Source organism: Chionomys nivalis, chromosome X, assembly GCF_950005125.1.
Source record: "Chionomys nivalis chromosome X, mChiNiv1.1, whole genome shotgun sequence".
Lineage (NCBI taxonomy): Eukaryota > Metazoa > Chordata > Mammalia > Rodentia > Cricetidae > Chionomys > Chionomys nivalis.
Window position 1 is genome coordinate 126,039,283 of NC_080112.1, and position 25,204 is coordinate 126,064,486.

General features: G+C 39.4%; 1 protein-coding gene across 4 annotated transcripts in view; it reads right to left on the minus strand.

Annotated features, from left to right (window-relative positions):
* Positions 1-25,204, minus strand: part of Arhgap6 (Rho GTPase activating protein 6) — a 514,638-nt gene that overhangs the window by 17,700 nt on the left and 471,734 nt on the right. For all 4 annotated transcript variants that reach the window (XM_057760293.1, XM_057760294.1, XM_057760296.1 and 1 more), the window contains exons 9-10: positions 18,040-18,219; positions 1,156-1,253 (exon numbers count right to left, since the gene is read on the minus strand). In XM_057760293.1, the coding sequence (XP_057616276.1) occupies positions 1,156-1,253; positions 18,040-18,219 (278 nt within the window). The remainder of the gene's footprint in view (positions 1-1,155; positions 1,254-18,039; positions 18,220-25,204) is intronic.

Genomic DNA, 25,204 nt, shown 5'->3' on the forward strand with positions numbered 1-25,204 from the left:
CTATGGCTAAAAAAGAAAAAAGTGCTATGAATTAAGCTTAGGCATGTCATTGGTTCTAGGATTAATCTCACTTTTGAAGTCATTAGAACATGGACGAATGCATCCTAGACTTAAGTCTTGAAAGCACAGCACAATGATACTCTCGAGAGAGAACAGCATCAACTCTTCCTGTCCTAAATTTAAGGTTGGGTGTTTGTGTGGCTATGTGCTCCTGGCTAATGCGGCAATGTGCAATGTCATTCCTTTGCCTGGCTTTTCCAAATGTTACAGCACCATCAAGCACTCTGCCTCTATAGCAGCTGCTGGGACTAAACATAAAATCTGAACAACGAACTATTCTGCGCTCCTTTTAGGGCAAAATGATGGCAAGTCATAACTGAAAGCATGCCTTGCATGTGCCTCACTGCAAACTTGGCTAGTATGCATTTTCTTCGAGACAATACAAGATGTATGTAATGACAGAGCTGGCAAAGTACACACTTCTCATTGCAAATGGGCACTTAGGTCTCAGCAAAGGTTGCTCTTGTGGTTTAGAGATGGATTGCTCCCTTCTGCAAAATTGCACAAGGAAGATGCTCTCCTTGCCTTCGCCCCAGTGCAGCCTCCAGGGCATTAAGTGTTTACCATGACTGTTAACAGACATGCTTAGACTTTTGACATTGTGACACAATATTGTCAAGGATGTGATCAAGAACTGTACAATTGAGTTATAAAAACAAAGTTTTTATAACGTTTTTATGAAGTTTGTGATTTTCTGTTGGGCTGAATTCTTAGATATTGTGAGGTCCATGTGGCCTATGGTCTACAGGTTGAACATGCCTAGACTCACTTATCCACATTTTACTCCTCTGAGCTTCTTGCCAGTAGCTTAGCACTTTTTCCCTGTGAACAGTCAGAAGTTCCTGAAGGTTCTAGAGAAAGTTGAAAACAAACAAGAAAAGTCTGGAAAAATGGCTTGGATTTTGGGAAATCAGTAAGACGAAAATAATTTCTACTTGGGTGGATTGATCAGGATTACAAAAAAAAGTTGTCAAAATCCCACATGTGTCACTATGTATGCAACTATATCCACCACACAAATTCTTTAAAAATGAAGCTAAAGAGAAAAATTAATTACCAGTGTGACTCTAGGAGCTGGAAAATGAGCATACTCACGAGGACTGGGAAGCCTTTCTTCTGAGCAGGTAGTCCACGACATCTGGATCTGTCTCCAGAAGGCTGATCAGCACTTCGTTCTGGAGATCCGGGGAAACCTGCAAAAGCGAGAGGTTGAGGCCTAAGCAAAACCTTCTCCCGCCCCATCAACGATGCAAAACATGACCTCAGCCACTTTATGTCAGCATATTCCAAGCCTTTGGATCCTTAAGAAAGCAAACTGACCTATTAGTTCAAACCAAACCTATATCAACACATATAGCATGTTTAATTCTCAGGATAAACTAGAAGATTATCAGAGAATCACATTCAATTCAATTTGTCATATGTCTGAAAATCCTGCCTAGTAATTTGGATGCCTTTGTTGCACAGACTAGATTTTTTTTCCTGGTTTTGAGTAAGCAAACAATCATGGGTAAGAGGAATAATGTTTAAAATTTATATCCAAATGAGGATACTTTCTAGAGACTATATTTGAACTATGCTGAGAGAATGAGCATTAATTATGATGTTTTGAAGATGTTCTAGGCATACAATAAACTGATTTAAGTGCTTATGTCCTTGAGCCATACTCCTTAAATCCTAGCTCCACCATTTTAGTTTTGGGACTTTAAACATGATACATTAACAAGGATGTGTTGGTCTCAGTTTCCCCATTTGTACATTGAAATAACAGTATAAATGACTCATTTTTCTGTTTCTGTTTTCTTTTTATCTTTTTTTTTTCTTTCTTTCTTCCTTCCTTCCTTCCTTCCTTCCTTCCTTCCTTCCTTCCTTCCTTCCTTCCTTCCTTCCTTTCTCCTTTCTTTCTTTACAAGGTTTCTCTGTGTAACAGCCCTGGCTGTCCTGAAGCTTTCTTTGTAGACCAGGCTGCTCTCTCAACTGACAGAGATCCACCTCCCTCTGCCTACCGAGTGCTGGGATTAAATGCATGTGCCACCACCGTCCAGCTTAAATGACTCATTTTCTATTGAGAATTTGCAACAGTACCTGGTCAATGATAAACATTCCAAAAAAGCAAAATCAAAACCAAAACAAACAAACAAAAAACCAAAACAATGCTGATACTTTTCTGCACAGGCTATGATGATTCAATGTCTGCCCTTCATTTCTTATGTCTAAGACCTATTAAATTTTTCTTGTTTCACAATTCCATGAACAATAACAAGGGCACATTACACACGAGTACTACATTTCTCCCAGTCTAATCCATAATGCATTCAAAGAGAGCTTAAGTCAGTCATGCAGAAATGTTCTCTGGGAGAAGATTGAACCCAGCTCTAACGGACAGTTTTCTATTCCATAGACCCTGCTAGCTCAAGCAAAAGTAATGCAGACTACTGGGAGAAAATAAATTTTCTCACACGTGAGTTCCAAGAGAAGAGTTTTCAAAACCACAGAGACAAGTCTTCTGAGAATAAGTGGTTGGTAGAAGAATTTGCCTTCTGCCTCTTGCAGTATTCAATTGTTCTTGAGTTTGAGAAGCTGGAAACAATCTTATTAACAAAACCAGCGATGAGAAAGCAAGAGAACGCCTTCCTTCTCTTGTAAATCTGTTTCTCCTACTTCATCCCGAATCTTCATGAATGACATTGCCAAATTCTAGCCACATAGCTTAAAATCTCCAAGGTGAAAGCAAGCCTATGTCCTGTCCACTCCCAGTCCTAGGCAGGAGGTCAGCTTGACTTCCTCTGTTTGCTACTTCTTCCCTTCTCTTCCATTCCAACTGCAGGGTCTGAAGTTCAAACCTTCATTACCCCTTTGTAGTACTCAGCTGTTAGCCATTAGCACCCTCCATTCCCCTCTTCTTAGAAAAGTTCTATCCTAACTCCTCTCTGGAGAACCAGCTACTCTCTAAACCTTGGCTCAAGGGTGAAATGTATCTTAATTTAAGTTGACCAATCATTTTATTTCCTGAGCAGCACATCTGCCTGAGAAATAGGCAAGTGGCTTTACAAGAGTTGACACAAAGCCATGGTACTCTCTGAAAGGCTTCTGAGAGAGACCAGAGACAGCTCCCACAACCACAGCATTGTATTGTGCTGCTACTCAAATAAATAATGGCAGGGGCAATAGGTAGATCTTGAGAGCATTTGAGTTCTGGATTAAGTTATACCCAAAGTCACGCTCAACTTGCATCTATCCAGTCATCTGAACCCTCAAATTCCTTAAACTTATTTGGGTTGCTAGAGCAAAAGGCATATATACATTTGATGGGACTTTCATGCGGTAGCTCAATAACTTGAAACCTATTTCCTTAAAATGTACATCGAAATTCTCAGCATGGTTGGAAGATATTCACTCAAAATTCATTATATGCCCCCCCCAGCTGAAGCCACATCTTGCTTGCTTTCCTTAATAAATAGTTCCCTCCAGAAGTGGTTTAGATATGCTTTATTTCATCACCACTGTTTCTGTCTCTGGCATTCTCCCAGGACCATTCTTTCCATTTATTGCATTGGTATTTGGTCAGTTCTTACAGAATACCAGGAATTTAGGGATTCAGCTACAAACCAAACAGATGAGAATCCTTGTATTTGTGGATCTGGTAACAAACAAAGGAAGATGGACGTTTAAAAACTACACAAGGAAAGCATAACATGAGGCCTATAGAGAACAGCAAACACACTGACAAGTAATGGTGAAAGAGGTGCAATATTAAATGGGATGATTATGTCATGAGAAAATGAAATTTTAAAAAATCAAAGTTGGAGAATATCACACAAGGCAGAAGAAAAAAATGTTAAAAGTCTTGAGTCTGGAACAGTAAGAGTCTAGCAAGACTGTAAGAGTGAGGAAGAAGTGGGTGGTAAGAGGGAAGCAGGTAGCCGGGCCAGATGTTGTCGCATCCTGTGATTCATGATTCAGACATCTGCACTGTTCAAAGTGAGTGGGGAGCCATTAGAGACCTTGAGCTGATGACTAACACAACTGTTATCACTTCGACTTCTCAGTGAAAAGTATATCAAATGGAAAGCGAGGGCTGAATCAAGGAACACTAATGGGGCAATTGATGCATTCCAACCAGTAACTGTGGTGCTGAACCAGGACAGCAAGATGCTGACAAATATTTAGGTCTTGAACACAGTGAAGACTCAGGTGGCAATTCAAGTTAATTTATTGCAAGGAGAGGAAGAGTATGAGAGGCAGAAAGAGAAAAGATGGTTTCAACGTTTGTGACTTGGGAAATGAGGACAGAGAAGCTATTGATTGAGATGCTAAAGGAAGAGAAGGCTGGGTGAAGTTCAGAAGTTTGGCTTTGATATAACAATGATGGCAGGTCTGTGAGACATCCAAATGGAAGTGTCTACTGGGCAGCCAGAAATGAGGACTTGGAATTCAGTTTGTAGATTCTGGCTGGGCATAAAAATGTGGAAGACACATATACATAGCAGTTAAATCTCTATGATAAAAAGAATGTTCTAGGAATTAAAAGGGAGAGAGAAGAAAAAAGGGTGGGGATTTTAGAAAAATGATAGATTGCATTTTCTTACTATATTAGATAATTGAGCAATTAAAAATTAATTTATCTAAACTGCATGTTTCAATTACCATAATCAAGCAGTCATACATTACATCTATTTTTAAAGCAATACATAAGTGGTAAAATGAAAAATGGTTTTATTTATTGCATTTTTATATATTCAGTTATTTAATGTGTGTGGGCATACATGTGGAGGTCAGAAGACAAGTTGTGGGAGCTGTCTCATTTCACTACATGGCTCCTGAGATTTGCACCTTTACCCACTGACCTGTCCTGTTAGTCCTAAGAGGGAATATGCATACACACATATGTATGTGTAAGTAAAATGAATAGCAACTTGGCATTGTGGCAGGTATCTGTAATCCTAGTACTTGGCAGGCTGAGGCAGAAGGCATAAGTGTGAGGCCAAATGTGGGCTGCATAGTAAGACCCTTTGTCAAAGAAGCAAGGAGTGTGAAAGCTCAGTGGAAGAGCGCTGGCTTTGCAAGGGGAAGACCCTAAGTTTGATTCCCAGCGCTGAAAAAAAAGTTGAGCAGAGCAAAATTAATATAAGCCAAAAACATATATCTTGAACCTTTAAAATAAGAAACATTGAGAGGCAAATTAGGAAAATGTTCGCATATTCATATAGTTAATTCAATTTTAAAATTTGTTATGCTTTGATATGTAATACAAGTTTTGCTCCAAGCATCAATCTGTTCCCATAGAAAAATAAACACAAGTGCATGTCCTTTGGAGTGATTAAAAAGTCCTATCTAAGGGAGCCATCTTAGGGCTGGCAAGAGACTTGACTCTAGAGGGGTTCGCAGGTGTCCAGGAATATGTCCCCAGCTGGTACCTTGGGCAACTAAGGAGAGGGAACCTGAAATGACCCTATCCTATACTGATGAATTTCTTGCATATCACCTTAGAACCTTCATCTGGCGATGGATCGAGGTAGAGACAGATTCTCAATTTGGAGCAACGGTCTGAGCTCTTAAGGTCCAAATGAGGAGCAGAAGGAGGGAGAACAAGAGCAAAAAATCAGGACCACGAGGGATGCACCCACCCACTGTGACAGTGGAACTGATTTATTAGGAGCCCACCAAGGCCAGCTGGTCTGGGACTGAATAAGCATGGGTTGATTCCGGACTCTCTGAGCATGGCGGTCAATGAAGACTGATGAGAAGCCAAGGACAATGGCACTAGGTTTCAATCCTAATACATGAACTGGCTTTGTGGGAGCTTAGCCTGTTTAGAAGCTCACCTTCCTGGACGTAGATAGAAGACCTTCGTCTTCCCGCAGGGCAGAGAATTTGGACTGCTCTTCAGTATCGAGAGGGAGGGGGAATGGTGTGGGGGGAGGAGAAGAGGAGTGGGGATAGGGGGAGGGGAGTGGGGGGAGGGGGCAATATTTGGGAGGAGGGGAGGGAAATGGGAAACGGGGAGCAGGTGGAAATTTTAATTAAAAAAGAATAAAAAAAAAAAAAAAAAAAAAAAAGTACTTCAGTCCTAATTTCCTGACACTCTATGGTTTATCTAATGAGAAATTATCAATGTGGAGAATCAAAATAACTTGCATTATTACAATAGGTTACAGAAAGTGTTAGTGTTTAAAAGATAAGTTGCCATACATTTGGTTCAACTATCTTGCATTTTTAAGTTTTTACTTATTCAACTAGGCTCAACTGCCAAGAAATTATAATTGTTGAGGGTTATTTTATGTGGTATACATGACTTTTACTTGGTAACAAATGCACATAAAATGGGCCAGGGCTATAAATCTATATATAACTTCTTTGTGGAAGTCCCAGGACAGCATTTTGGCTTGGAGAAATGATTTCCATATACATACAATAATATAGTTAAGAATGTGGACCCATGACTTAAAGGAATATTCTCTTATGTATTCTGACAAAATTCTCCTATGTATTTTGCAAAACTAACTTGTGTGCATAGAATTTATTAACTGCATTATTTCCTTTAAATCCCAATTTTGTTTTAGAGTGATTTAAAGAACCTTCCAGAATTCATATGATAATACCACATTTTATTTTCTCAGGAAAAAAATGGATCTAGTGGGGAGAAGAGGTAAGAAGGTAGAAGTGATGTCTTGAACTGATTTTCAAATGCTCACATTACAAGCTGCAGCTAGCATTCTTTCCAGTGACTCCTCATTTTCTATATTTGTACCATTCAATAGCTATTATTTAATAAAATATTTAAGCTACAGGCTCAATTCAATTGGATAAACATTACTTTGCTATTAATTTAAGGATGTAATAGAGAACCAAAAGCCCAGTAAATACACTAACAGGCAACATTCACTTAAAAGAACAGTGTGATACCCAGCCTCCCTACTCTTTGAAAGAAACACACAAGGCAGTGCCATCAGTTTATTTACTGGGCTTTTGTTTATCTATTAAGTCCCTAAATTAATAGCAAACAAACATTCGTTCAAGCTAGTCACTTTTGCCCACTTGCACGGAGGTGGAGTTGCTGTCTAAGAAGTATCTGACTCCACATCCATTGAGGTCTGGTTCTGACTGTGTTGCTTATAATTAAGGCAAACTGGGACATGTCAACTGCCTTCCTTAGAATCCTGTGCTTGCATCTGCAGCTCTGGCATGCTCACCATACTAATCCTGTTTTCCTTTAGGAACAAGTGATCACCAAAGCTAACACATCTGAAAACACTATATTCATTGAATGGAGGGCTAGTAGTTAAAAGGCTTCATTAGAAATACACGAAATAAGCTAAATATTTATATGAAAAGGTACATGCTGATATCACAAAGAAGAATAACATTTGTTCTGACATTGTCTTTCACTCTTGTGTGTATGTGTGTGCATGCTAGTATGAGTGCAAAATTATGATTGTGTATGCGTGTGTGTGTGCGTGCGCGCGTGCGTGCATGCGTCTCTCTCTCTCTCTCTCTCTCTCTCTCTGTGTGTGTGTGTGTGTGTGTGTGTGTGTGTGTGTGTGCTGGAGGAAAATCTCAGGAGTAATTTCTCCGGAGCTGCACAGCTGTACACTTTGTTTTGTGAGACAGGGTTTCTAATTGGCCTGGAGCTCATTAAGCAGGCTAAGCTGGCCGGCCAGCAAGCCCCAAGGGTTTTCTTGTCTCTGCCTCCCTAGCTCTCTAATTACAAATGTGTGTTTGCACTTGACCTTTTTGTCTTTAACATGGGTTCTGGGGATTGATCTCAGGTACCTCATGCTTGCACTATAAATACTTTACTGAGTGAGAAATCTCATCAGCCCTCCCCGCCGCCCTGCTTTAGTTTTGACTAGCAACTATAAATCTGTCTGTTTCTCCACTTGTCCACATAGAAGAATCCCTCTCTTTGCTTAACTAAGTAAGGAGACTTTCTTAGAACTTTTATAATTCCCACCCACGACCTCACAGTCCTGCAATTGCAGTGATGTTGAAGCATGTACTTTAATTCTCCCCCTTACATTGCTTCTCTTCCATCATACCGTGTCTTAGTTAGGGTGTCTGTCACCGTGACAAAACAATATAACCAAATTCAACTTGAGGAGGAATCCAACTGAGGGAAGTTAGGGCAGGGATTCATGGTAGGTACCTGGAAGTAGACACTGAAGCAGAAGCCATGGAGGAGGGCTGTTTACTGGCTTCCTCAGTCTGCTTTCTTATAGAACTCAGGACCATGGGTCCAGAAGAGGACTGGGCCCTCTCACATCAATTGTTAAATGATGCACACGTCAGTCTGGTGAGGTTATTTTCTCAATGCGGTTTCTTATGTTTCAAGTTGACAGAAAGGCTATCCAGGAGAGGACGTGGGACTTTCTGCTGGGCCATCCTGAGAAGGCACGTCTCCTGATAGCAGGGATTGTCTCGGCTCTACAGTGGTCCTGAGAAAGGCTCTGTTAGCTACTCTTTCTCAGCACTGGGGAAAGATCATGGGTGCAATCCTGATCAAGCTCCCCAAAGCATCAGCATCTGGAAAAGGTTTTCCTTTATATTGAAAACTGATACATGAGGGAAAAAAATGTTCGTCTTCATCAAACAATTCTGTATGTTGAAATAAAAAACAAAACAAAACAAAAAACAACCAATCAAATAAACAAAAGACCAACTAGTCCAAAGTGATCATTTAATTAATTCGTTGTTTGCCGTCAAAATCTCAACTGGATTTTAGTCAAGGATTTGGTAATTTTAGACATTTTCTAGGGGTACCATTTATGGTTGTGTTTATATGGAGACTGAACTCCTTAGATTTTAATGTGTTATTTCAAAGCATAATGTTATTCCAAAAATCAAAAGAACTTTGTACTCCCTTGCTTCAGAGAAAAAAATGTAAACACTGCACATATGAAGGAATAAAACTGTCACAATTAAAATCTGCCCTATCAAATTAAAAATGAAACCTTGAATGATCGCCTACAGTATAACTGCTATGAGGTAGTTTATTCCATAAACCACTGAGAGGGGAAAAAATGGTACAAGCTTTTTCTCCATAACAAACTATTAGGTGCTCTCTGAACAGCAGTTCCCAGGACCCAGCCCTACCATATACGCCAGTGGGTGTTCCACAGCAATCCACCACTTTGCCCTTGACCAAGAAGAATGCTTTGGCATTTCAAATTTTCACCACTCCCCAGCAAAAGTAAATGCCACTGGAAATCATGACGGTACATTTCAAGCTAACACGCTAAAAGGAATCACTTTGGCTTGTTAAGGATTGTAAAATGTCAAACAAGGTCAAAAATCAACCGGAAACCTTTTGTGTGGCTCTTTTGTGACAGAAAGTTCTTTATTTTAGGAGGACCTGGGTGTATGTAGAGGTTCAAGAGGAAGTCAATTGGTAACTATTTCTTTGCTTTTCATTTTTTAAGACAAGTTTTCAGGCTGCATGTAGCTCAGACTGGCCTGGAACTCACCATGTAGTCCAAGGTGACCTCAAACTCATAGGAATCCTTCTGATGCAGTCTTCTAAATGCTGGCATTAAAGGTATAATCCACAGTGCCCTGACTCCAAAGAATATTCCTTGAAGTTTTTGAGGGTAATTGAAGAACTTTAGTGAACAAATACAGTGGAAGATCCAAAAGGTTTCTCTGAGGATGACTTAAGAAAAAAAAAGGAGGGAGAGGAGACACCTACCTGTAAATGATGCCAATGGAAAAGTGTTGTGGCTTTGCAGATAAGGACAGGTAAGCAAAGCACTAGCAGGAACTCAGACTAGCTGTTGGACATACATGCTGGCTTGAACATCAAGTTGGAAGATGCTGTAACTAATTTAGAGATATGGAGATTGTTTAGGGTCTCCTGACTCCCCACGGTCCCTTATCTTAGTCTACAATTGGCCTCCCTATCCGACATATTGCATCTCAAAGTACCTCTGTTACTTTTCCCCTATGGGGAAGCATTATGCTTTCAAATAAGCTACTTGATCATGGCCTTCCTTGGGCACACAAACTTGTCTTACTCCTCCCAGGCCGTAATATCTAGAGAAACTGATGTGCCTAGCTTAACCCATGCCACATAAACAGTGGTTTTTTATCCTCTATTAGCATGGGAATGGGAAGCATATACAGTTAGAGGTATCCATGGCTCAGAGTGATTTTTTGTTTGATGACTTGGACGACTGCTTGACCTGCTTTGAATGGCATACAAAAGAGATTCAAAAGAAAGGCAATCCACACTGGGGAATGAAGGAAACACAAAGCAAAATTTGCCTCCCAGCTGAGCTTGTGCAAATCTCACAATAGCTTCTGATCTTTTTTATTTTTTTTTCATTTATTTTGCATACCAACCAGTTTCCCCTCCCTCCTCTCCTCTTGTTCTCTTCCCTGACCTCCCATCTACAACCCCATCTATTTCTCCTCCGTCTCTATTCAGAAAGCTGACCTTTTTTAAATTAATTCTTTCATATGATATATTTGAAAACTATGGCTCGCTTCATAAATTTGCATGACTTCTGACCTTTGCTGCCAGTGGTGCTCATTTGACATTTCTCAAGTGCCCTTACTGGATCTCCAGCTTGGGCCGCCAAACAGTGCAATGAGTATATGCTTCCATCCCACATACCCACTGCACCCAGGACCTCTTCACTACCTTCATGTGGTGTCTTCTCTTCCTTGCCCCTTTCCAGAAAAGCTGTGTGATGAACCATGCAATATCAGCCCTTAGCACAAGCTGACAGCTTTCTCCACGCCACTCTGAAACTCTCATTAATTCCAAGGGTAAGGAGTTATTTTCCCTGAGAGTCCACCATCACTCACAGAAGAGACAGCTTGCAGACCAATTAGTGCGTCAATGATTTCCACAGTGAATACTTTGTTCTTGGAATACCAATCTACAAACAAATGATTCTTACCTTCTAATTCTGGTGTTTTCAGAAAGTATCATCTTATGCTAACCAGTTTTAAAATTGTTGTTAACAGAAATGGAAGGTCATGATTTAGAAGTATGGGAATTATAGAGATATGAACGCAGAACCAAATCAGCAACAAAAATGCATTTTTTTTCTGGCAGTATAGAGCCACAGTATTTAAGACATAATTACTTAATTATCTTATGTCAACTTCTTTCTAAATGCTGTGGGTGTCAGTGTATAGAACAACCTAAAATCTCTCTTTTCATCAGGTTCAATAGTGCATGCCTGCATTTTTAGCATTGGAAAAATGACACAGGAGGAATGTGAACTTGAGGCTAGCCAGAGTATATAGAGATACACTATCTCAACAGGTAAACAAACCCCTGCCATTATAAGAATTGTATTCTATTTGGTTTCAATGATAATAATAAATAAGTTAACTATGGAATGAGTTAAAAAGGGAACCAGTGCTATGGAAAGAAGGAAAAGAAGAGTGGGGAAGGGGCTAGGAAAATTTGCACATGCTAGCTGATGACAGTATCATTCACAATGGCCAGGATGGGATTTTTATCCAAGGCAGCACCTGAATGTGTTTGATAAAGGAGGAATCATATTATTTGAGTGTCGTGATAGCAATTCACTTTTTTGTACCCAGTATATGTTAGTCTTGTGCTACATGCCTTTTCTAAATGACATGTGTTACATGGTATTTCCAAGTTTCAAAACAGTCATATAAAATGGGTCCTTTAATGTCATTTTTTTACAGAAGAAAAGCTAGGGCTCAGAGAAGATAAACATAGGGTCAGAGGTCATATTCCAAATAACTAGCTTGGAGGGAATCAGGATTTTGATAACTGATTCCAAAGCTCATGGTCTTTCTCCCCAATCTGTGTTTCCCAATCTGTGGTTTCCCTAGGCATGATAGGAATCTAGTTAAAGCTTCTGAAGGGATTCAATAGAAAGTGTGGATTCCTGGGCCCTTTGCTATTCAGTTCGCTCTTCTGAAGAGTAGTCTAGGAATCTAAATGTCCAACAAAATTTCTCGTAAACTCTGCTGCACAGTGAGGTTTGAGAACTACCATTATCATCTTTTTTCTTGGTATTTTTGGGGAGGCAGGCTTAGACAGAGTCTTAAACTATAGACCAGGCTGACCTGGAATTCACTCTGTAACTCAGGCTGGCCTCTAGTTCCCTGAGATTGTCTTGCCTCAGTCTCCTAAGTAGCTGGATTTTAAACATAAGCTACTACAGCACTATTGTCTTTGCCTGTGACCATGAGGGTTGTTATCAGGATCTATTTCCAGTTCAAAGATTTCCAAACAAGTGCCTAATCTGACTCCTTATAAAACAGTTCTCATGGTTTAGGGGATAGAATCCAAGACCTCATACATACAGGGTAAGAACTCTCTCACTAAGATATAGCCCCAGATGCTAGTTTGAATCTTGAATCATGTTATCCTCTGAATTTAGGTGCCTCTTTAATACTGGGACAAAGCCAGGTTCTTTCTTGTCTTTTCCTATTTCCCATTAACTCAGATTATGGGTGCAGAGGAAGCATTCCCAGTATTAGAAAATGAACATCATCAAGATGTTTAGATCATTGCTAGGCTTCTTGGGGTTTCTAATTTTTTTCCAACAATTCTTCTGTGATTCCAGGGTACTTTGTGCTTTTAAGGAAAAGCTCACAGCCATTGCTGCTAATAAGTCTTCATTTGTAGTGTCTGTCAACGGTAGTGGTTGATCCCCTTTCCAACTTAAAAACCTTCCTAGGGACTATGAAGAGACTCAGAGGCTAACTACCTTTAGTCAATTGGCAGTTTCCGTCTGTCTAGGTTCATCACTCTTTATTTGCAGTAGTATTCTAGAAGCATCTTAAACATGAACATACTAAACAAAATTTTACACACATAGCTGAACTTTTACCTACCCAGATGCATGAGCTTCCATGATACTCGGTATAACAGAAAAGATTCTGAAAGGCTGAACATGCCCAGAAAATAAAAAATTGTGATGCAATTAATTTTTCTTATATGCTTTTAAGAAATACAAAAGTCAGTTTTGGAGCACTGAACCACACAGATGTTAGATCTTTAAAGGATCTTGGATAGCATTCACTTAAGACTATTCCATGATAACTAATGAAATGGAAATCAAAGATGAGACAGACATAGCAGAGACAGATTGTAGTCAAGTTTTCTGGTTCCACTTTAATTTTTCAGAGTCTGGTTTGGGAATCTCTGTCTTTCTCCCCTTCAATTACTTCCACTGTTCTTTTCTTTTTCAGTATAGTTCCCACAGTCCATCTAAGGAGAGCAGACACGATTACACTGGTGGTTAACTTATGCTCAGAAAAGTATACTTAATTCCTGCATGCCCCAACTTTTCCCACATGTAAGAGTAAGGACTTATGAGACAGAAATCATACATCACACAGCTACTATCAAGTCACTCATGAATCTAACCAATGTTTATCTTGTTTTTACCATGTCATTGGCACAGCAGTAATGAATGCATGGACCAGAAAATAATACATTTTGGTGAGGAGAAACATAACTAAAAAGAAAAATTAGCAAAATTCTCTATTAGTAGTGGTGAATTCTAAGGAGAAAAAGAATAGAGTGTGACTATGAAGTCAGGATGTGGTGTGTGGTGTGGTGTGGTGTGGTGTGGTGTGTGTGTGTGTGTATGTGTTATCAGGAGTAGTAGGAGTCATAGCAGAAATAGTAGAGTGAAGGCAGAGGCATTAGATTTTAGACAAGGTCATCAAGATGGGCTTCTTTAAGAAACACAAACCATAATTTGTGCACATAAATATTTGTTAGTGCACAAGAGAATCTCAACATCGACCTCTGCAGAGAATGATAAAAATAAAGCCAGGTTTGGAAAAGATCACAAGAGATAGAATACTGATGTTTTGCTGCTCTTCTAACTATTCCAGGTGGCAGGAAGTAGAGAGAAGAGGGATGACATAATTACAATGACCTCTGCCTTTCAAGGAGATCAGGAAGCATTTTGTTAATATCTGAGGTGAAAAGAAATTCCTGATGGTTTGTGGTTTCATATAAAGGAAAACTTTGCGTAAAATACAAAATTTAGAGAATAGAATTAAGATTGATGAGAGATATTATTTTGTTAAAAAAAATCCAGAGAACATGAAGTAATGCCAAGACAACTTGGCAAGATGATATGTGACTTAAAATTCGATGAAAATATTGAAAAGTTCAGACGTTTGATTCATCCAAATATGTAGTTAATTATGAGGATTTGGACTGAAGTGTGAATTTATATAGTTGATGACTAATTCAACATTTTTGAGAGCTTTCCATGTACAACACAGGGACAATGCTTCAGAGACACAATAGGGAGCAAAATGCCACTGTTAGTCACTGTGGTAAATGCATTTCCTCTTCCATCTGGGCATCTAGCCAAAGTACAATTCCCAGCCTCCCTTGCTGTGGGACAACGGTCTGTACCCTGTCAATTGTATTTTAATAAAACGCTGATTGGCTAGTATCCAGGCAGGAAGTATAGGCGGGGCAACCAGGCAGGAAGTATAGGTGGGGCAAGAACAGGAGAATTCTGGAAAGAGGAAAGAGTCAGTCTGCAGACATCATCCAGACACAGAACAAGCAAGATTTGACTGTCTCACCGAAAATGGTGTCAAGCCACATAGTTAAAACAGACAAGTATTATGGGTTAATATAAATTATAAGAATTAATAAGAAGCCTAAGGTAATAGACCAATCAGTTTATATTTAATGTAGACCTTTGTGTATTTCTTTGGGACTGAATGACTGCAGGACTGGGTGGGACAGAAACCTCAGTCAACAAATGGTGCCCATGTGAACAACTGCATCCACAGAAAGTCTGAGAGAGCTTTGGAAGTAATTTTAGACAGAAAAGAATAGAGTTAAGCACAGCTTATTGATAGCAGCACTTTCTCAGGTGGGCTCTGTTTGCTAGAGGCAAGCGCTATCATTTATGAGAGGTTTCTTGACTCAGCTTTAGCTGTAAAACCTTGCAGCTCTTTTAAGAGGTCCTGCCATGAAACACTTAAATGGTATTGATGAATAGCTGACCACATGCTTTTTGGTGGTGGCAGGGACCTTGTAAAGTCATAGAGTTGTGACAATAAACATGGCTCCAGCCAGTACCTCTGCCATGAGGCTAGAATCCCAGAAAGCTAAGGAATGGGCTGAATATAGCTGTCAAAGCCATGGTTTTAATCCTAGCCATGTCACTTAGCAAATTAAAGACTCATATTGTCAGAAAAAGAAAGATACAGTAAAGATAGACAAAAAAAACCTCTAAACAATTCATAGTGTGTTTAAAAATATATGTAAGTTTGAGGAAAAAAGAGAAGGATAAAATCCTTAAAATAAAAGAGAAAAATAGAAAGTAGTTGGGTGTGGTGGCACACACCCTTAATCCCAACACTTGGAAGGCAGAGGCAGGCAGATCTCTGTGAGTTCTAGGTGTGGTGGCATGTGCCTTTAATCCCAGCACTTGGGAGTCAGAATCAGGCAGATTTCTGTAATTTCAAGGACAGCCTGGTCTACAGAATGAGTTACAGAACAGCCTACGATACACAGAGAAACCCTGTCTCATAAAGCCAAAAATTAAAAATAAAATATAAGAGAAATAGAGTTTAGGATAAAGCCATGTAAAGATGAAAAATACACAGAGAGTCTGGATACTGCATGTTATTGTGTTTTTTAAAATTGTTTGATGGCTGAGGAAGGAGTAAAAGCTGCTAAAAGATACTTGATTATAAATGCTGCTGGATTTTTGCAACATATATATTTTGAAAATGCTTTCACTTCAAAATTTAAGTCTAAAGATATGTTACTTTGGAGAAGAGGTTTTACTTTTGTTTTCACAGGAAATGAGAAGCTGTGGACTCATTCTGAGTTAAGAAAAATCAGGTTGGATCCAGAAAGACCCCCTGAGAAATCTCTGATAGAAGCAGATGGTCCAAATGTCTAAGTTCTACATCCAGAACAGCCTCAAGACTGCTGGCTAAGATGATCAAACCTCACAGAATATTCCAGCCAGGACTTGACCATAATTTTAAATTTTCTTTAGGTCCCCATAAGATTATCAGCACCCTCAATTAGCAGAAAGTAGCCAATAAACTACACCCACATTCCAAAAAAATGGATTATGGATGTTTGCCTTTGTTTAGAATGTTGATTACAAGTTGTTATGGATAATAGTCAGGAGAAAAACTAAAAGGAGATTCAATTCAGAGTTCTTGTTTTTTTAAAAAAAAGGGGGGGGGGTAAGTGCTGTGGGACAATGGTCTGTACCCTGTCAATTGTATTTTAATATAACACTGATTGGCCAGTAGCCAGGCAGGAAGTATAGGTGGGGTGAGAACAGGAGAATTCTGGGAAGAAGAGTCAGTCTGCAGTCGTCACCCAGACACAGAGGAAGCCAGACACAGAGCAAGCAACATGTGACTGCCTCACCAAAAAAGGTACCAAGCCACGTGGCTAACACAGACAAGTATTATGGGCTGATATAAGTTATAAGAGTTAATAAAAAGTCTTAGATAATAGGCCAACCATTTTATAATTAATATAGACCTCTGTATATTTCTTTGGGACCAAATGACTGTAGGACCAAGTGGGACAAAAACACTCCCTTTCAGTTAAATATGAACTATGGGTAAGTTCTGGCAATAGAATTCAATGCATATGATGGACACACCTTTTCGGTATACAGTAAAAGCCCAGGGACAGCATCTTATAGTACAAGTATTTGAGGTTCTAAAGTCATCATCTGTGAGGCAGTCTACCAAATGTCTGATAAACATTATGATACCTATGTGTCTGGTGTTAAAATACTGAAATTCAAGGCAGCCCATGTTGCCAAGCTAATATAATTATTAATTAGCACTTGGACAGATATTTATGGTCTATATACCTCATTCTCATAGCAAATTATTCTGATCATAATTTTAAGAATTAGATTTTTTTTCATTTTACATGAGTCAAATTAATGCTTATAGGATATTGAATTACTTGATCACAATCAAATAGGTAAGATAAATGGGAGAAGTTATTCCAAATCATTGACATTTGAATATCCAAAATAAATGAGTATAGGACAAGCATGACAATAAATCTACTACAAAGAATTTGATAAGTATAGATAAACTCTGAAGGAGATTCAGAAGAGGTAGCTAGTTAGTATTCTACGTTGAAGTAGCCACAGAAGGCCCCAGTGTAATATGCAGGCTTTATTGCATTTGCAAATGATAAGAGAAATATCAAAAGAATCATGGAGAACATTCCTGTAAAAAATGATGTGCAATCAGAATAGAGAAGAGAAATAGAAGAAAATTGGCATTTGTTCTACTGTTTCAAGGGAAGTTTGAGCAAGCAATGCAGTTTTATGAACGAAAGCAGGAACTGGTAATTCAATACAAATCAAAAAATATTTACTGGATGCCTAACAAGTGAAGGACCTTCCAGAAGTGTACAGAGGATATGATGAAGCGATACCAAGGACACAGTCCTTGCTTTAAATGCATTTATAATCTACTAAAGGAAATGGCTGTACATGACTACAACACAAGGCTGAGCAAGATAAACATAAATAGAATGGTCATGGGCTTCAGGGGATAGATAAATGGCATGGGAAATGACATGGGAAGGGCATAGGGCAGAAAGGTGAAATTTCATACAGGAGGTGCAAAGTATAGACTGACCTTGGAGAAATCATGTCACCATTGTTGGTTATGAACATGTGAATTTACTAAAATTGCAGGATTCCAAAGAGGTGTTTTTATTAATATTTTGAACAAGAACTCCTGCTCCATAGGTAACTAAATCTTAACATCTCATTATTTAATTAATTATGTGTGATTATTACTATTATTAACAAAATAAAATTTATACTTCTGATATACTAAAACATGACACCAGAGTATTTTGAACAAAATACTCTTCCAGTGAGTTCACTTATGACCAGCACAGCAAACCAGAAAGTGGATAACCTGAGTTTTATTATATCAGCAGAGGCAACCAATAAGAAAATCATCGAGATGTCTCAGTGCTGAAGGGCCACTTACCATGAACAGGGTTTCATAGTTTTCAATCATCTTCTGTACCACAGCGATGATGGCTGTGCTCTCTTCAGCTCTGGCTGAGCTCTGCACAGAATATTCTTTGTCTGATGACTTCTGTTTGTGGAGCAGGTTGGGCCCAAATATGGTGGCCAAGTTCAGAGATGTCATTTTGTTCCCAGTGATCTATGGGAGAAGAAAACACAAGGACTATTCTTAAGTTGCTTTTTTAAATGCTGGGAGGTTCAATAAGCCATGAAATATTTTCATTAGTAATTTTTCCTTTCATGGAAAGTATCACCTTTATCAGAATCAAGGAGGATGTGGTAATATGCTTTTGCTTCATATTTTGTGTAGAAGATCAAAATTCAATGGTCATCTCATTAGCACATTGAATAATATGTTGCATTTTGAAGTGTTTATTCCCAAACTCTTACTATTCAACATTTTCAGACAACTTGTACTTAAAAAATTTATCCTCAGCAATACATATATCAATGTGGCTGTTCACACATCAATCCATAACATCTCCACTGATCCATCTACTCAGCATATTGCTACTTGATATTTTTCATGAGTCAAAATTATTTTTAACACTTCCAATGATAATCATTAGAGCACAGTCCTTATTTTAGAAGGCTCACATTCTAGGAAGGAAATACACTTTCCATTCTCAGGTCGTGAGTACAAATAATGGACCTTATCAATTCCAGAGACCCTAGAATTTGGAGGTAGCAATATTGACCAAACAATCTGGAAAGAAAGAAAATGTTATTTCTGGTGCAAAGCAGAGTATCTTTGGTCAGGACCATTTTCACAGTGGAGCACACAAAAACATGTGGAATATATTTAGGGCATCTGAACAACAGGATTTTGTATGGAAATGAAATGATTTGCCTGTTAGAAAGAGCACTCTATGGCCCCAGAAACAGCAGCGGTGTGCCAACACATGGGAAGGGTACACAGTCTAGGTTTTAGCAGCTAGCTTCTGAACTATAACAGAATAGAGGGTAAAGCATAGTGTTCCAATAGTCATGTAGATTGTCAATGGCGAGAATGAGGGCACCATGCTGTGGGTGAGGATTGCATGTTTAAATAACAGTAAGAGAAACCGATTAGGAATAGACAAAGAATATGAAGGGTTGAGGTGGGTTGAACACCCTTAAGGAACAGCTGATAAAACAGACCAAGAAGGGGCCAGATTTGAAGAAGAAGAGGAACATGTGCTGGGAAGGAATGCTAGGAATGCTAGGGATGTTTCAAGTGTGTGATCTCCTGCGACAGATGTTCACCATGGCATTCTACATGCCCCTCTGGGTTGGATTTGAGGGTGGTCTGATGGTCTAGATCAGAGCCTTTGCAGGGTTTCAGCAGGCAGTGAGAACAGTGAGTGCAGATGTGTCTTCAAACACTCTCACAAACAGGGATAAAGAAGAAAGACACAGAGTGGTCTGGGCTTGGCACTATCAGGAAGTACAGAATGAAGGCAGTGAAGTTTTCTTTAGGTAAAAATATTAAAAAAGAAACACACACACACATGTTCAATATTTTAATGAATAGAAAGCATGGACAAGCATGTAGAAACAAAACAGCTTTTATCTATCACTCCCCAGATCCAATTGTCCAAATGCTTTCTTAAGGGCCTATTTGCACAGAGACGCGTGGTACAGTTTTTTTCCCTGAAAGCTAGAGTCTCACTCCATAACCTATTTTGTAACTTGCTTGTTGTCTCTTACCAACACGTTGCATTCATCTCCCAATTTCAAACAATTCATCACTTTTTCTTGGCCATTAGCAACCCGTTGCATAAACTGATTATGATTTGCTTTAAGCACAGCCAAATGACACGCATTTGTGTCATTTTCACTCTTCTCTTGCTATGAATAATGTATAGAAATAGCTACATAAAGGCATTTTATGTGATTGGCTGAGCACTGTTTTGGGAGTCATTTCTCCAATTTAAATTGTTATAATAAGGAATATGAGCATGTTTAAAAGCTTGGTAATCCTTTTACTTGCCTTTTTCACACAGGAAAGAAAGTTTGGCTGAATATTTCTAAACTAGTGTTTACCATGGCAGTGGTGAAATTTGTGGCCGACTATTCTTTGCTGCGGGGACCGTCCTATGCAGGGTAGGATAGTAAGTGGCCTTACATCACTAATTTCTAGTAGTATCCCTCCACGCCCAGTTGTGCCAACCATAGATGTGTCCACATAGGGCTCTGTGGACCTTGTAGGCAACATTTCCCACAGTGAGAGCTACTGGTCTGTGTGAACTTTGATTCCTTGATGGAGGAGTTACTTTCATTTAATAAAGAAACTGCCTTGGCCCATTTATAGGCCAGCCCTTAGGTAGGTGGAGTAAACAGATAGAATGCTGGGAGAAAGAAGCCGAGTCAGGGAGTCACCATGATTCTCCCACTCCAGACTGACTCAGGTTAAGATCTTTCCTGGTAAGCCAGCTCGTGGTGCTACACAGAATATTAGAAATGGGTTAGATCAATATGTAAGAGCTAGCCAATAAGAGGCTAGAGCTAATGGGCCAAGCAGTGTTTAAAAGAATACAGTTTCCGTGTAATTATTTCGGGGCATAAGCTAGCCATGTGGGTGGCCGGGTGCCGGGGACGCAGCCCTGCCGCTTGTATTACAACAGAGTGGCCCTGCCGCTTGTATTACAACAGAGTGGCGCCCAGCGTGCTAATGAACTCCACGTAAAACCTGAGAGGGCTTAAAAAGGACAGAGAGAGAATTTAAGACAGCTTTTTGCTGTTTCTGGGTTACGTGCCGCAAAGAAATTGTCCTGACTCAGCAACAGGAAAAAACTGGCTGTTTTAAAATGCCGGCTTTCTGGGCTGTGCCGCCATTGCGATCTCTGTCTGGCTCCTGCAGGAGACAGAGCTTTTGAATGGAGCATTTGGAATAAAGTGCTATGGCTTGCTTGATGGCAATGTGGACTGCTTTGTGCCTGGAACTGTGTGTGGCTCAGGGGCACCAAATGGCTCTGAGGCAGGAGCGGCTCAGCTCCTCTATGCTGAACTGTGCTGGTCTCAGGCAGGAACTACCGTAATTACTGTAATAACAGCACAGTTAAAGTTTAGACTGGGCAGGACACAGTACCGTATTACCTGTATATGGTGCAACTTAAGTTTTTAAAAAGTGCTTAACATTTTAAGAATTGCTCCTGGATAGTAAAAAAAAAATTACGGATTCACAATAGGACAGATTCAGACCTATAAATGGATCACAGTGTTGAATGAATGTACGTAGGCTTGAGAGAGAGAAGAAAAAATATATAAAGAATAAAGTTAATGTCTTAAAAAAAGGGTAAAGTCTTTAAAGAGACAGAGTACAGATAGTTATAGATTAAAAGAAATAAAGAAAAATAAGCCACGTAAAAATGGAAAATTCACAGAGAGTCTGGATTCTTTGTATTATTGTGTTTTCTTTAAAATTTTTGACTGTAAAGGAGCTAAGTAGAGAGAGACATTTCATTATATGGGCTGCCAAGCTAAACCAGAATGGATATAAAGGTATTATGATTTCAGAATATGGGTCTAAGGATATGATGCTTTGGAGAGGGTCTTCTTTTGTTTTCACAGAGGATGCGACCCTGTGGATTTCTTCTATCCCAATATGGTATGATAGACCACGCCCTCCTGAAAGGTTACTGTGAACACCCTCAAAAAATTACTTCACTCAACTGCCAACTGAGATGACCCTGGCACACAGGTTATCCCATAAAAGACCTGAATAACAGCTCCCCCATACAGCAGGAAGCAGTTTGGAGAGAAAAAACTGCGCCCATATTCCCAAATATTGTTTATAAATGTTCTTTTACATTTAAAGGGGGATATGATATAGATATGAATAATTTGCATTGGTGTGGATTTGAAGGTCAATTTTGTTATATGTATATGCATATTTCTAATCTTGATTAAGGTATTGTGATTGTATAGTTCATTAAAAAATGTAATGTATATAGGTTGTTAATGGATAATCATCGATAATTGTCAAGCTTTTAGTCATGTTAGTTAGATTTTCTAGATGTGCATAGATATATTTCAGCTAGATAGGCATTCTTCATATCTTTCAAAGACTGCAGAATATGGCATTTAATGTTTTAATAACTTAGGGCTTTTCATGATAATGAGGCACCTCTGCTCCTGGCAGCACTAATCTACTTCAAGAGGAAGATGGGCACCGAAGAGGCTCCTTAAGGAGTTTGATAGCCATTTGGGCAAGAAACTGCTCTTGCCTGGACTGTTGCATAAACAGGACACAGAAAACCCGCAGAAAGAGGACTGCTGAACTTGCCTAAAGGTGAGATGGCTTTTCGGGGTTCCTGACTCCTAAAAGAGTCTGCGAGACATTCTGCAGGACACAGCAAAAAGTGACTGAACTGTCTTTGGAATTTCCTGCTTGATGAAAATGTCTGCTGGATACTATGGGCCTGTAGGCTGAAGATGGATGCCCCAACAGTACAAAAGAACTTTGGGTGACTGTCCAGGCAGTGAGATGTCTCTGTCATTTCTAGAGTTTTGGATCTCTTGTTTGCTTTGGTAGTATTATATCCTTCTGGAGTCTTTGATGGAGTTGAAGAATAGTTATAGTTATAGTTTTCCTTAGTTATGATAAGAGATAAAATAGATATAAATATTGTAACTGTAATTCTTGCTTGATAACCATTTTGTTATATGTAATTTTACTATGTTAAAGTTAAAGCCTTTCTTTTTTGTTTAAACAGAAAAAAGGGGAAATGATGGAGGAGTTACTTTCATTTAATAAAGAAACTGCCTTGGCCCATTTATAGGCCAACCCTTAGGTAGGTGGAGTAGACAGAACAGAATGCTGGGAGAAAGAAGCTGAGTCAGAGAGTCGCCATGATTCTCCCACTCCAGACAGATGCAGGTTAAGATCTTTCCTGGTAAGCCAGCTCGTGGTACTACACAGAATATTAGAAATGGGTTAGATCAATATGTAAGAGCTAGCCAATAAGAGGCCGGAACTAATGGGCCAGGCAGTGTTTAAAAGAATACAGTTTCCGTGTAATTATTTCGGGGCATAAGCTAGCCATGTGGGCGGCCGGGTGCCGGGGACGCAGCCCTGCCGCTTGTATTACAACAATTCCTCATGCTAGCATTAGCTGAGAATGCTGAGGACTGTCAGGATAAAGATGCACCCCCATCCCCAGGAAGATCCACACCATCTTTGAGACAGTATGTGGCTGCCTAGTGTAGGATTCAGGAATCCTCACAGAATAGCCGAGTTGAATCCCTCCAGTCTCCCCCTTACCGTGTGAATCTCTGAGCTGATGGTAGTCTTGCCCTGCAAGCTTGCTGTAGAACTAGGGTTTCTTTTTTGTTGTTAAAGGATGAGGCTGTTTTCAGATAAACAAGTCAACACCAGGGGAAAGTATTATTCCATGTGGTAAACTTTCCAAATAAGAGACAGTGCGTTTTCTGCAGGACCTTTAGTTATTCGGTCTTTGTCTTATTTTGTTGACACGAAGCTCCAAAAGTTTTCATTCTATTTTCAATCCTCTTCCTGGAAATTTATGGTTACAGGGAAAATAAAATATGTGTCCTTTTCCAATTCCTCCATTCAGAACTTGAAGGCATCTGGAAAGCTTCCCCAACCCCCTTTAAAGTAAAATTGGAGTTTTCTCCCTTTTTTAAGCATGAAGAAACTGAAGATTTTGTTTTTACTTAAAAGAATGTTTAGTACAAGGACAATCCAGAGCTCTGTTTCCGCTCTCTCCTTCTCTGGTTGCTATTCTGGGAATGCAATCCTATCCGTCTGCGAGATCGCACATGGATTCCAGCTGCAGCCCAAGCTGCTCTGCTTTGTTCCCATTTTATGTTTTGGTTTGCTACTTGTTCAGTTTGGAAGAATCTTGTTCCTGGACATCTCCCACCATTGCTTCCCCATGTTTTAATATATACACATAGGCCATTAATTAGTTAGTTAGTTAGTTAGTTAGTTAGTTAGTTAGTTAGTTAAGTATATATGGCCTGTCTAGGTGCTAGGGACACTCAAAACTGGCAATGACTGCATGATTTAGTTAGCCAGTCAATTCCAGGAAATCTTCTCTCTTCACTAAGTAAGCCTCCCAGATAATTTCAAAGCACTGTATAAATAGCATGTGTTAAAAGTCCAGCATTTCCAGACATTAACTAGGGACTTTCCGTAGACTTTTAGAGTTCTTTCTCCAGAAAAGCTTATGTGGAAAGTAGTTGCTCTCATGGTCATTATTTTATACATAATGGGGCAGTAAGGCCTAGAGCCAGGAGGAGGTGAAGCGATAGGAAGTAAAGTCATACAGCTGTACTGGTGCCAACCTCTTGTACATCCATCATACGGGTGTACCTCCTCCTGTTCACTCTTGGTTGGCAGACCTTATAAGAGCAAACAGAGATAGGAAAATGGCTCTAAATAAAGACTGGAGGAGGCTGAGGAAAGGGAGGCAGGATCCTCCTGAAGCTCTAGAGCTAAGGTAAGGTAGACCATGCCCTAGAAGCAAGCACCTCCTCAAATGTATGCATATACTTTTTAGATCTATCTTCATGATCTTACTAATGAAGGGTGCACTGAGTTTTTAGCACATACCAGAAAGGACATTATGCTTTTACTTTGCAGATGAGGAAATATGGGCCTTTCTCAGCCTCTTTCACATAGACAAGGCTCTGGCAAAGCTTTGTGAGCCTCCAGGCTTTTTATTATTGTTATTATTCTCTAATCTGAGTCAGTTTTCTTCCATGCGGCAATCCTTAAGGAAGTGACGGCCTAACAGATAGATAGGAGAACTGGAGAAATGCTCTGTTATTTCACAATTTCTAATGTAGCATTTTGCCTTTCTCTATTCTTCTGCCCATCCTATGTTCCCTACCTGTTCATCCTACTAAAATATTTTAAGTAAAGACCCTTAGCTTCTATTAGAGGAGTTTAGCTAACCTCTAGTTCTATGCCATGTTTATGTAGTCCGCCTACTCAACCTCCTACAAGGCTTTGTTTTGATATTCTCCATGGTGCTATTTGCAGGTCTTTTAGCTCATGTCTATCCCTTCTTCTGTGAATGTCTGTTTGCCTTTTGTCTTCATTTCCTCCACCTCTAGACTCCTGTTCTCTCTACTGTCATTGATATAAAAACTTCATAAAAATTCTCAATTTTCTT